Here is a 14,193-nt window from a genome sequence, read left to right on the forward strand (position 1 = left end):
ACTATATTTGCACCTTAGTTAAATTTAATATGTTTACCTTTTATTGTTTCGTCATGCCAACACAACAACAACTTTTTCACTATAAAGCCTTGGGTAATCTCATCATTATTAATTAAAAAATGTAAAGCTATTACAATTATAGGTTTGTTTTTTTTTACTAAAAACCTAACTCTACTTGCTTGTTATGCTTTAATTTTAATGTTATACATAATCATTGTATTTAAATACATTTTTATAACATTAAAATTGTAACTAACACACCAAAAGGCACAATATGGAAGTTATCGTATAGCTTTTTATTTTAAGGTTTTATTGATAATTTGGTAATGCATTTAATTTAAATCTTTACTTTTAATTTTAAAAATTTTTATACTTTCAATATCTAAAATTAATTGGCAACATCGTAAAAATAGCCACTCCTAAACCTTCGTAAATTTCATAGGTTTTCCATGAATGGGTAAGAAACTAATAGTTAAGGAATTTTAGGTCAATAGAGAAAGGGCGTTTTATCTAGCTTCGGGCTTCGGAGTGTCAGACTAATCTAGTCTATGGAGGTTTGTTAACTGGGATAAGTTAACAATAATGATGTTTAATACGATAAAAAGGTTACGCCAAACTTCGTAGTTGCGTGATTGATTTATAGATGAAGTTACCGACTTTTTTGAAATGTAATTAATTGATGGATTGACAAACGGGTAGACATAAGACATTAAACTGATTGCTTAAGTTACTTAGCCAGTCTATTAGTAAAAATTAACTTTGGAATTTAGTTGATTAAGATGAGAAATTGACAATTTATCTTCTTCTAATTAAAATTTTTATTCTTTATGTTTTAGGTTTTAGTAACGGTTTTAATAAAACGATATGAGCTCTTAGCAGTTCATAAAATTTTTAGTTTTCTAGCTATATTTTTGTACAAATTATATTTGGTTACAAACAGCATTTTAATCCAGCAAAATGGATTCACAAAGAAGCATATGTACATCAAGAAAAGTTCTATTTTCTGCCTTGATTTTATTTTCAATTAGTTTATGTAAAAGTTTTAATTTGGAAGATAGGTAATTAAATGTTTTTAACTGTTTTAGATTAAACTATATATATATATATATACTTTAAGTTTTTATGTGTATCATCATGCTTAATTAATACATTTTAAATAATAAAATTTATTATTAATTTTTAATACTGTTGTGATGGACTATTTATTTTTTTTTGTTTTATATACATTTTAATTCTTTTATTTCAAATGATTACTTGCAAACTAACTTTGTCTATTCAACTGTTAATTATTTCCTGTATTGCTCAATTTATTTAAAATGACAATTTCCAATACAGTAGAATACCAATTGGTCCAAACTTGACAAATATTACCCTATTTCCAAATATGATTTTATTAGATTACTCTCTAATAAGGAAATTGAATGTTTTAGGTTACCTTTAATAAAGAAAGGTCCTAGGGGAAGTTTGTTTGGTCTATCTGTTGCTGAACACTATATCACACAAACAGCTGACAATCTTGATGATATAACGTAAGCCAAAAATTTTTTTTTACAAAATTTTCATATATAGGTCATTCAATATCAGTGTTTTAAAATGTTACAAATTACATTTAAATCCGACTAAGTTGATCAATATATTTACATTGAAGCATTTGGTAGGCTAAAAAAACTTATTAACTATTTAAAATATTGTTATGTGATTAAAAAATAAATATATAAATAAACTTAAAATAAATACATAAATTAAATTTTTTGTTTTAATAAAACTAATGTAATTTTAGGATGCTAGTTGGAGCACCAACAAATGCGGCTGCACCTTATCACAGTGCTGATTCAGTTGATCCTGGTGCATTGTATAAATGTCCAATCACTGCCGCTAGTAATGATTGTGAAGCGATTGAAATTGATGATTCAGGTAATATAAGTTAAAATAAAATGTTCAATATTTTTAAAATCGTTTAAGATTTTTTTATATATACAGATATATTTTTGTATAGATTACTTATATTTTTGTATAGATAACTTATTTTAAAGACTCTTTTATTCAAAAATGCAAATTTTAAAGTGTATTTAAATTTTAAAATTACTGGAATATATATACTTTGGTACAATACATTAATTAAATTATAATTTTTTTATTGCTGAAAATTTTTCTGAAAAGTTTTTGGTTATAGAGGTTTGAATTTTGATATTTACTGTTCACAGTTTTGTGTTTGTTACATATTTGTGCTATGTTTGCATTGCTTGTTTTGTTTTAATATTTACATTGCTTTGATGTCTAAGTTTGTATAAAAAGTCTCTTTTAAATGGTGTTGTAAAGTAATAAAATAAGAAAAAAATTAAGTGTTTTTAATTTTTTAGTGAATTCACTGGAAATTAATAACTCAAATCAATGGCTTGGAGTAACAGTAAAAACTCAAAAGCCAGGAGGAAAAGTTGTGGTAAGTTAACAATATTAAAAACAATTTATCTGTAAAAAAACTAAAAAAAATATGGAAAAGTTTTTTTGAGTAATTTGAAATAAAGGGATTAATTAATGAGCTTTGTTTTGGTTATTTATTTTACATTTAATTAACAAGATTTTGATATCACACTGAACACATTTGTTAATTACCTATTGTCCTTATTCTCATGGGAGTTAATGAGGTCAACTTAGCAATTTTAAAGTTTTAACACTTTATTGCTCTATAATCTAGTTAAATAATTAACTAAAGTTTTTCTTACTCTCAAGTTCTTAATTATTTTTTTTAATTTAAAATAAATATTTAATTTGGGGTTTTAATTTTGTTTAAAATAATAAATTCTATATTAATATTGACAGTTACCTTACTTATGTTATAATTATTTTTGTATAAGTCTGTTAAATATATTTGGACAAGTTCCGTATATAAATTGTAAAATTTTTATATTTCAAAATTAAAGTTACAAAAAGTTGTTTTATTTTATAGGTTTGTGCTCATCGCTTCACAATAAGAGGCGGAGGAATTTCGCACGGGATCATCTGGGAAGCGGAGGTTGGAAGATGTTATTTATTAAAGAGTGATCTTAAACTTGTTACTGATCATACTTCGCAATGGACACCCTGTATTGGTATGCTCAATTTTTATTTCACTTGATCTAAAACACAAAATAATTCATTTTATTTTGTATTATTATTTTATGGGATATTTTTTTAGGTAAACTTGATCCTGATGGTTCTTATTCTTCAGCCTGGTATGGTTATTGCCAGGCTGGTACTTCTGCGGCATTTGCAGATAACAGCGGCGAAGATCTGGTATTTGGAATGCCTGGCCCATTTCACTGGACTGGTATGTTTAACTTAGTTCAAGTGTCTCTTCGGTTATAACCTCAAGTACTATATATGTATGTACTGTATACATGTTAATAGGATTTTAGAAGTAGCTTGTTTACCATATTAAAGTTATACTAACAAATATTCTGTTTTTAAGTTTACAATTTTAATTTTTAAATGTTTATTTTTGTATTAAAATTTTATTATAATTAGGTGGCTTAAACAGTAATGAATTGTCCCTGGTAGAATTTTTTCCTTCAGTTTTGTGGACCAAGGACAGTGTAAGAGGAAGTATTCCGCAGAACAGTTACTTGGGTACTAATTGGTGTTTAGATATTAGCCTTTGTTACATATATACACACACTACACATAAACCACACACACTTACATATTATCATGTACTTTACAATGTAAACTCGGCATATATTGACATTCCTTTGACAAATCTATTTTTAAATTTGTTCCAACTCATAACTTAGCCAAAACAACAAGAAGTTAAAATGTGAAAGTTTAAATATTCCTGAAGGTAAACAAAAACAGTAGAAAAATATTTATCTATATTTAGTAAGTTACTGAGATAGGTTAAAAGGTTTTATAAAAAAATTTTAGATCATAAATAATTTTTAATATTATTAAGAAGAAATTTCTAGTCAGTTTTTATATTTATATACTAGCTAGCCCTTTAATCACCAAATAAAATATTTTGGTGTATAAGCTTGAAGGAGTAAATAATACACATTACTCATTCAGTTACTTGGAAGTGCTTGTCTGAAACAAATACGAATGAATCATTCAACATTATGTAATGGTCTGATAGATTTATGTATATTATTATTGATTAGGTACTTTCAGTTTTAAATAACAAATATGTTACTACTCTACATGTATTGCAAATATATGTAAATACAGAAAGTTTAAAATGAGAAACTTCGATGGGAATTTTAAATTTGATTTTCGAAAGCATTTTTAAAAATTTTAACTTGACTCCTTTCGAGTTCGCTATATCTTGAACCTTTTTCTTTTTTCTTTTTTTTAAAATGTTGGTCAAATTTAAGGAATGGTTCACTCAGTTGGGACAGTCAGCGATGACTGGTTTTCTGATTTTGAAAAGGCCTGGATATCGGAGAGTGACCTGAGGCTAAATGCTGACCCAGTCTCACAAAACTCCTATCTTGGTATGTCAAATAGTATGGCATTCCCCAGTGTTTTATAGCATATTTGTACCGGTTATGAATAGGCACTTTGTAATTTATGACTGAGAATGGCATTTCAGTTTGATTCATAAAATTTAATTTTGTTTGTTTATTTTACTGCATGGTTTTACATTATGTCATAGTCAAGTTGAGTTATTTTATTATATTAAGTTTCATAATTTAAAATTAGCAATTTTATTCTTTGATTATCAATGCATGATTTATGCATTTTTTCATTTCAAATTTTTCAACTTTTTTTTAATCAGAATTTGTGTGTAAGCTGCAATTATATATCATTCTCAATTCATACAGATAATTAAAGTGATTATACTCAAGCCCAACTAGAGTAGAAAGGACAAGCTGCATGCTTAAGATTAGATACTGCACAGGGCACTTAATAAGATATAATTATATAGAGTTTTTATCTTAATATAAGCCAGCAATAGTTTAAGGTATAGCTTAAAGAATGTAGTTTTATTATTTAATTTTGTGAAATGCTTCAAAAGTTATGTTGGTTTTGGTCGCATTTTAAAGATTCACATTTGAAATGATCACATTTTCATGTTTATTGTATGTCATTATTTTTATGCCCAACTACATATTTTCATATACTTTAATATTTCATACATGCTTGAACAAGAACAGTTTTATTTAATAATAAAACACAATATCACATATACACACACATAGAGTATGTTTTTTTGCTTAAAGATTTTTCAATTTTTAATTTTAAACTTTTTTTTAACTGATTTTATAAAATTTGTAAGCCTGGCGTTATTATATTAAAAAATAATTTCTAAACAATAGTCAGTTTGTTTAAAAATGGAATTGTGTGTAAAAATTAGGTTTTTCTGTTGCCACTGGGCGACTAACATCGAAGGGAGATGTTAATTTTGTTTCTGGAGCACCAAGATCTAATGATACTGGTATGGTAGTTATCTTCGAAAAAACTCTAGGTAAGTTGATAAAGTCATTTTTTTTTCAAAACATATGCTAACTTCTTTTAGTCATCTTAAATATTAGTTAATTAAACTATAAGATCCTCATTTTTTTTATCATCACTTTTGTATTTTTTTTTAAATTTTAATGTTGTTGTAATTTTTCTAGGTATTGATAAGAAGTTGGTAAAAACTGAAATTTTGTATGGCGAAAAGTTGGCTTCATCTTTTGGTTACGCTGTGGAAATTGTTGACATAAATGGAGATGAGTAAGTTCATGTATTATTCATTTTTTAAAATGATTCTGCTTTTAAAAAACTTTTTGTTTTCATGTATGATGTTTTGCATAGTACCTTTATTTTTTTAAGCTTTTTAACAATTTTAAAACAAAAAAACTGTTTTAAATACAATTTCTATTGCATATATGTTACCCTGTTTAAAATTTATACCAGACGGGTAGATAGAGAAAACTTGTGCGCCCTTTTTCTAGCGTCTAGGCTAATAAAAGCATTTGTCAATATTGTATTAAAATTTTTATTGAAATTGAACATAAGGTTATCGAGAAAAATTTGGTTTATTTTAGGCCAAAATTAAGTAAAAAAACTGTACCATTTCTGTATCAGTTGTTTTATTTGTTGTTTAATATAAACAAAGACACTTTTTGTTATGATGTAAACATAACAAAATTAATTTTATTTTAGTCGTGAGGATTTGATTATAGGAGCACCACAGTACTATGATAGAAAAGAAAAAAAAGGTGGCGCAGTGTATATTTATATTAACAAGGGACTTGATAAAATAGGACCAAACCCTACTAAAATGTAAGAAATTTTTCAACTTAAAAATTTTATCCAATTGCAACTAAAATAAATATGTTCTATTCTCTGTTTTAAATTTAGTAAAAAAAATTAGTACCTAAATATATATTACTTTACCAAATGTTTTTAGATATTTGTAAACATATGTTGGGTTTGATTTTTAGCAGATTAAACTTTTAATATCCTCTTAATAGAATTTTAGTCAATACAATTAAAAATATTTTTTTTGGTAGTTTGTATGGGGAACTTGATTCTTCATTTGGAAACTCTATCACAAACATGGGTGATATAAACATGGATGGGGCAAATGATGTTGCAATTGGAGCCCCTGGGGCTGATCATGGTAGTGGGGTTGTGTTTATTTTTCATGGAACGAGTGACCCAAATGAAGGGGTGTTCGATGAGCCGGCACAGGTAAGAAGGGTAAAATTTTGGGGTTAATTATACTTAAAACTAAAAATTTGTTCTCATGGGATGAGTTTGCTTTTGTGCATTATTATGACCTTAACTTAAAATTCAATTAGATTATAGAAAATCTTAGAGGTGGTTTGCTTTCACATTTAAGATAATGTTATGCTTTAATTATTTATGCATTATAATTAAATTTTGTTTTTATAATGCTTTAAAAAAAATATATTAAAATAATTAATTTTCATATTTTTTTTTTTTTATTAAACTTAGGGACCAAGCTAGTTTTTCAAAAGTTTTATGCACTTTTTTGAGCAAAATTTCAATATTTTAAATTCCCAAAAAAAACTTTCTTTAAACAAAGATTTTTCTTTATTATACGAATTGCCAGACAGCTAATTAGAAATATATCAGTATTTAATGTGTGGTTTTTAAAGGTGCTAAGAGCTAAAAACTTGACCGAAAATGGTCACATTACCAGAAGTGTAAAAGGGTTCGGTTATTCATTAAGTGGAGGCATGGATATGGATCTTAATGATTACCCCGACCTTATGGTCGGCACATTATCGGATCTCATGGTGCTTTACAGGTATGCATTAAGGCATTATGGTGGTTTAAGGAATTAAATGCAATCTTTTTTACTTGTTAATTAGTGAGAACTTTTTGTGTAAAATTTTAAAACGCACAGTGATTGCATAAATGATCAGCTTTAAAATTATTTAGAAATTGCCAATTATAATAATAATTTTAAGGTTACTAGTAATGTAATTATTTAAATATGTAAATAAAAATTTAAAAAAGCAATGAAAATAAAAATATATCAAGCAAAATTTCAAAAAAATTCGGTCCTTTTTTTGTTTATTAGTTGTATTTGCTATAAAATTAATAAATTTATGATTATCAAATTTAATATTTTACAGAACACGACCGATAGTTAATGTACAAGCTTCGATTAACGCATCTCTAAGTAAAGTTGTGATAAATCCTGAGTTTAGTAAAACCACTGTTGATTACGTCAACAGCAAAAATGAAACAGAAAAACTTGTAACGTAAGTGTAACAAATTTACAAATATTTTATTTATTTCATAAATTGTTAATTTTTAATACAAAAATCTTATACTGTATAGTAATGGCTTAGTAACTTTTAATTTTGGAACTTCATAATAAAAGTATATATCTTTTTGTTGCCAATTAAAATGAGGCTTTATAAAATTTTAGCTTAAATCAAGGTAAATATTTAAGTTAAAACTTTATTAACATTAAAAAACCAGATATGATCTGAGTGTATGTATGAATTATACATCCTTGCCCCTTACTTACAATGAACCTGTTAACATGGAATATACAGTAGAGGTAAGATAGTTCTAATTATAATTGTGCATTAAATTAATAAATTTTATAATTGTTGAGATTGTAATTTAGTTAAGTTTTTTGCAAGTGAGACAGGTAAACTAATTATTGATTATTTGTTAGTTTGTTGATTGTTTGAAATCCCATGTTGGTGAACGTCACTTTGGGCTTTTTGTAATTGATTAAAATATTGGCTTGACTTTTTATTTATCTTGGTAATTAAAGTGGATTGATTTAATCAAATCAATTGAAATTTTAATTCAGTAAATATTATAATTGTAAATGTAAAAATACTTTATTATTTAAAATGTATATACTTAAATAGTATAGCATAGGTTTTAACAAAGTTTTTTTGAAAAAATTAGTTTTTAATTTTTTTAGCTGGATGCAGTAAGAGTTAAAGCTGGTTTTCGAACCAGGGCAACATTTAAACCTTTAGATCCTCACAGTGGTAGGAAAACAGCTGTCATGACCCTTCCTCCACAACAACAAGATAAATCAGTTTGTTCTACTTGGCCAGTCTACTTAGCTGTAAGTCAAAAATGTTAATTTTTTTTTTTTTTAATAAATTTATTTAAAAATATGTGATTTTTTTGTAAAAATTTAATTAGAACATTGTTTAGCTGATTTTTTAAAATCTGTTATTTTTTATCAAAATTATTATTTTTTTAATTACTAACTCTGTCACTTTAGAGAATTTTATTTTTAACACTATTTTGTTTATAGAATTTTTTCTTTAGTTCTAAAGAATAAAATTAAAATTGTTATATTTTTAGCATGATATTCAGGACAAACTATCTCCCATAGTTATGAGTGTTGAATTCAATGTAAAAGATGAGAAAATTCCAGAACAAAATGCAGCCAGTGGTCTTATTTCTGTTAATCAGTTTCCGGTTTTAAATACTGAGATTAAAAATATGACTCAGACTAGTGTAAGTTGTTTATTTTTATTTTACCCATTTTTAGGTTTTTACTTTTTTGATATTTTAAAATTTAAAAAAATTTTTTTTTTTTTTACCTATTTGAAAAACTTATTAGAAACTATTACAAGGGTATCTTTTCAGTTTTAGACTGCTTTTAAGCTTTTTTATTGGTTTTAATTTTTGTTCATTTCCATTTTGTCAAGTTTTATGGTTAAATAAACAAAAACTATATAACATAATGACATTGAACATTAGAAAGATTTAGTACTTGGCAAATATTGACAAATGTCAAGTTGTGAAGCTTTATGATTCAAATTTAGGTCATGTGGTTGTTTTAATTCTCATAAACAGATTCTAGACCTAATAAATTTACATTTTGGATAATTTTAGAATTTATTTAACTCTTCCCAATAATAATTTTTTGTATTTTTTATCCCTAACATAAAAGGGCGATTTTCCAGCCTAAAAATATAGAAACTTTTGTTACCTTGACCTAGCCTTTGTTGACTTTGGCAATTTAGGATACAATTTGTAAATTTATATTATATTTTAGGTGAATATATCTAAAGATTGCGGCCCTGATGAAATATGTCGTAGTAATTTGGATTTACATGCCAACTATGTTGTTCTGTTGGATGGAAATAATAAGTGGACAAAATTACAGTAAGTAAAATTGATTTGAACTATGCCTAATGTTCTAGACCCTATAACATATATGCCTGAAAAAATGGTTTAAAGTGCTTTGTCTATAAAATTTTTAAATGATTTAGAAAAATATATATATTATATTGACAGTAATAACTAATGTATATGTAAAGGATATTAATTTAAATTATAATAGTTTACAGCACTCAGTATTTAAACTTTATAAATTTTAACAAAAATTTTGACGTTTATAGAAATGGGCCAAGTGGTGTTCCACTCTTACTACTTGGAACAGAAAAAGAAATTGGAATGAGAGTTGCAATCACTAACTTTTTACCTGGAGAGGGAGCCCATCAAGCCAAACTTAAGATTGTTTTACCACCAGTGTTAAGATATGTGGGCACAACTGATGTTATTGCAACTGTAAGTCTTTCATTTTTAGTTTATAAAAACCAAATATACTTAAAGAAAAAAATTTACTAAAATTAAGTTAATTTTGTTCAGGCTGCGACGGTGTCATGCACGACGTTAGGTAACGCTTCAGTGGTCGACTGTAACCTTGGCAACCCACTCCGACCTAACAGCGAACTTTCGATGATTGTGAAACTGGAAAATGATCCAGAATTATATTCAATGGATGGATTTGTGATTCAAATGCAATTATCAACGTGAGGCTAAGTTTCGATATTTTTTGTAGAAATTATTTTGGTGACTAATTTCAAGGGTGATTTTTATGTGTTTTTTTAGGTCAAGCACACAAGCTGGGCTAGAGACGATGAGGTACCCAGTATTGGTAAGAGTTGAAGCTCAGATTAAAATTGATGGTTACTCAACTGTGGATCAGATCTCTTTTGGTGGTGAAGTTATTGGAGAATCAGCTGTTGAAACACCACTTGATGCAGGTTTGTTACAAATTATTATCAACGCGCAGTTTTTTGTTTTTTTCTTTTAAAAAACTCTTTTTAGTTTTTACAATTTTTTATTACATGGGGAAATATTTCTGTTTATTTCATTTTTACCAGACTTTGTAGTTTTTCTCATTAAATTGAGATGTCAATGTAACATTATTTTTTCTCCTTTTTCAGGTCTATATGTGAACCATGATTATGAGATCACCAACACAGGAACAAGTGAAATAGATGGAGTTTATGTTAATATAAGTTGGCCTCAACTCATCTCTAATGGAAAATGGTTGTTCTATTTGCTTGATGCAGAGGTATTTTACATTAAACATTCAGTATTTTGAATAAGATATTTTAAGTATAAGTGGACAACTTTGATGTTGCATTCTACATAAAAAAAGCTTTTAAATGTTATATTTTTACTCTACATTGCTGTTTTAAGCTAGAAAAATAGATAACAATATTGTTAAGATTTGAACATTATGAATGTATTACTTAAAAAATCATATTTATGTTTGGACTTAAAAAAATAAAGTTTTTTGGTAGTTTTATTTTCTTTTCTTGTAATTAAATAAAAAAATTGCTTTGTTAAGGTGAGTGGTTCTGATCTCACAAATGAAACAAAATGTTTTCTTCCCGAAAAAACGGCAAATCCACTTAATTTAAAATATGAGGAACCCGGTGCTGAAAATTCCAAAAGAAGAAAAAGGGAAACTAATGTAGAACCAGCGGGATCCACTTCCGGTAAGCCTGTTTAGTGTATAAATATTTATAATAATTTATTTTTGATGTGATAAGGTTGACTTCACCGCCTGAATCTTTAACACACTTTTGTTACCCAAACCCCTCTAAAGTTGCATTTTTTTACCTTTTAATTGATTTTTTGGTTTTTATAATAAGTTATGTTCTCTTTATCTAAAAAAGCTATGGCAAATAGAAAACCTTATGTAGTGGTGTCCAGTACCCAAATTGCTACCCCAAAATACTTGGTTTTATATATTGCTTTTTATTTTTAGCTGATCCAGCCATAGAATCTGTTGTTAAGCCGCCAACATCTTCTTATAAAATATTAGTAAGTGTATTTTTTAATACTTTATATTATGCAAGTTGTCTAAATCTTTGATTTTTTTTACAAAAATTATACTATGTTTTTTTTTAGAAATGTCCTGAGTCTGCGAAATGTTTAAATTTTTTGTGCACATTGGGTACATTAAACAGCAGACAGAAAGTTTTTATAAAACTTAGAGGAGTGGTGTGGAACAGCACATTTTTGGAGGTAAGCATGTGTTTTTACTAAAAATTAACTTTATTTTTATGTTAATTTAGAACCATTGGCTTATTTTAAAATTTTTTTTTTTAGAACCATTGGCTTATATCAAATTTTAGAACCATTGGCTTATATCAATTTTATTTTATTTAGGAATATTATGGTGTTGCTGAGGTTAGGGTATACTCAAGTGCCTATGTTGCTGTTAATAAAGGAAATATCCAATATGCAGTTTCATCTGTACTTGAAACCGAGGTTTCTACAAGTATATTGGCTGAAGAGGTAGATTACATTGAAGTTCTAAATCCAAAATTTAAATTTTATTTACCCCAGTCTATATAAATAATAAACTTAAATTCAAACAAGTTAAATTTATATTTAAAACTTATGCTAAACAGATATGTGTTTTTGAGTTAAAATGCATATTATTGTTATTTTAGGTGATTCCACCTGTACAAGAAGTAAAGTTATGGATTATAGCTGTTGCTACCTTATGTGGTGTAATTTTACTGATTATTATAGTTCTTGTTCTTTGGAGGGTAAGTGTGTGGTTTGAAAGTTGTTTTGAAATTTATTTAAAATTTAATTCTGTGGTTTTGGTAATAGCATTTTTTATGATTGGCATGTTTTGAACACTTGCATTAATTATTAAATTTAAATAGAAGTTATGACCACTTGTGCAACTTGTTTTTGTTTTTTTAACTTAAGAGTTATTAAAATAGTTGAAAAATTTTTTCGAAAAAATAGAAATCTGATTTATCATCATAACGTAATTTAAAAAAATTTTAAATTTGCTGTGTGTTTGTTAATTTGTTACTCGGTAAAGAAAACTTGCAACAGGCATGTTTGCATTTTTTTTCTAATTAAATCACGTTGCAGTGTGGCTTTTTCAAACGTCGAAGAGATTTTGGGGATTATCACAAAGCACGTCGACACAAACAAGCATCGAAAAAAGCAGACGAATCCTCACAGCGAATCCTTTATTGAATATTTTCACTTGCACATAGTTTATCTAGTTAATTTTGGTAATTTTTTCTGAAATTATTTATTTGTTTATTTGTAATTGGGTTGCTAATTATAGTAATATTTTTTATGCATTTTATGGTGGTTTTAAATTTGGGAGAGAAGGGTGTGATTTATGCTGTTTTTAATTTACAAATGTGTGTAACTTTGTGGTTTAAATGTACTTTTTGGATTTTAAATCAACCATATAATAATTGTAAGTTTATTGCAAATAATAATTTACCAGCACAAGTTGGCACATTGCATTTTAGCCTGACCAAAAGCATGAAACAAAATCGAATTTTGTTTTTTCTAAAAAAAAATTTTTTTTTAAATTTAGGTCGGATTTTTTGAGCGTAATAGACTCTATCAAGACGTTCCAACACATAAAGCCAGACGCTCTAAAAACATTAAAGCCGATAACGCTGTTAGTCAAAAAATTTTACAACACCAAACTTCTTGGCAGGTCTACGCTGAATAGGCACACAGCCGGCTTTTAAAATTATTGTTGTATCTGCAACATCCTATACCAACTATTCGGCGCAGTTGGTATTGCAAACTTGGTGTTTTGAATTTGTTTATTGATGCATTTATATAAATAAGATTAATATATGTTAAAGTGTTTTCGTAAAACTGCAGCATTCAGTGATGAAAGGCCTCTTTTTCTGTTTTATTAGTCGATTTCAACAGGTTTTGAGATTACAAAAAAATTGTTTGCAATTCTGTGCAATTTTCTACACTATAAATGTTTTTACTACCATTTGGTGCTGAATTGTTTTTATTTAAACACTTTAGCACTTTGTAATTGGTTAAAACTATTCTTTGTTGTATAAACTTTAAACTACAATCAAAAACTATCATGTACAATAATTAAACATAAACACAATTGTTTTTTGTAGCTTATGTTTCGGTACTAACAGCACACAGTTATTTCTGTTGTATTTTATTATTCATTTTCATATATTAAAATAGGTGACAATTTTTTAACTACTTTTTACTTACAAATCCAATGTTTGTTCTGTAATGTTACAATTTTCTTTTTTTCCGTTGCTGTATTTTTGTAATCTAGTTCTATAATTTCCAAATCATTTTATTCTTTTTTTGCTATACAGCATTTTGTATTTGTGTAAACTCGTATTGTTATTTCGTGAAATGTGCCTTGTCCAGTTTCATGATAAGACATCATTTAATTAGATCAAGTGCTGGGCTACATTGCTTTTTTTAAACCTACTAACACTATTATTGCAAATTATGAAATTTTAATGAGTTTTGGAGCATTGTGTATTGATAAAATGACATTAACGAAATAAAATGCTTTTTAATAAGTTGCTGTAGTTTATTTTATATTGTTTAAGTTAGAATTTACGAATTAACAACAAAATCATTTATACAAATGTTATTGATCTAAAATATTTATAAAAATTAACTCTTTTTGATTTGGGGATAAACTATATA

At 26.8% G+C, this 14,193-nt stretch overlaps 1 protein-coding gene across 1 annotated transcript; it reads left to right on the forward strand.

The window, feature by feature from the left end:
• Positions 1 to 840: 840 nt before the first annotated feature.
• Positions 841 to 13,218, forward strand: LOC145741976 (integrin alpha-6-like). Its single transcript, XM_082559684.1, has 28 exons — positions 841 to 1,058; positions 1,431 to 1,529; positions 1,781 to 1,914; positions 2,361 to 2,440; positions 2,948 to 3,089; positions 3,176 to 3,307; positions 3,505 to 3,606; positions 5,330 to 5,440; positions 5,592 to 5,691; positions 6,124 to 6,243; positions 6,474 to 6,654; positions 7,086 to 7,237; positions 7,569 to 7,697; positions 7,921 to 8,002; positions 8,381 to 8,530; positions 8,776 to 8,931; positions 9,476 to 9,585; positions 9,822 to 9,990; positions 10,072 to 10,235; positions 10,315 to 10,469; positions 10,653 to 10,783; positions 11,063 to 11,213; positions 11,486 to 11,541; positions 11,629 to 11,745; positions 11,890 to 12,018; positions 12,177 to 12,275; positions 12,616 to 12,761; positions 13,079 to 13,218. Exons 1-27 carry the CDS (start codon positions 958 to 960, stop codon positions 12,721 to 12,723), a joined length of 3,360 nt encoding a protein of 1,119 aa, XP_082415810.1. The 5' UTR covers positions 841 to 957; the 3' UTR covers positions 12,724 to 12,761; positions 13,079 to 13,218.
• The last annotated feature ends 975 nt before the right edge of the window (positions 13,219 to 14,193 follow it).

This window comes from Corella eumyota, chromosome 2 (genome assembly GCF_963082875.1).
Source record: "Corella eumyota chromosome 2, kaCorEumy4.1, whole genome shotgun sequence".
NCBI lineage: Eukaryota > Metazoa > Chordata > Ascidiacea > Phlebobranchia > Corellidae > Corella > Corella eumyota.

Excerpts from the sequence above, each read along its gene's own strand:
- LOC145741976 (XM_082559684.1), top strand. The coding sequence starts at position 958 with ATGGATTCACAAAGAAGCATATGTACATCAAGAAAAGTTCTATTTTCT. Across the intron at positions 8,003-8,380 it reads ACATGGAATATACAGTAGAG|CTGGATGCAGTAAGAGTTAA; the intron begins GTAAGATAGTTC and ends TAATTTTTTTAG. Across the intron at positions 10,236-10,314 it reads ATTCAAATGCAATTATCAAC|GTCAAGCACACAAGCTGGGC; the intron begins GTGAGGCTAAGT and ends GTGTTTTTTTAG.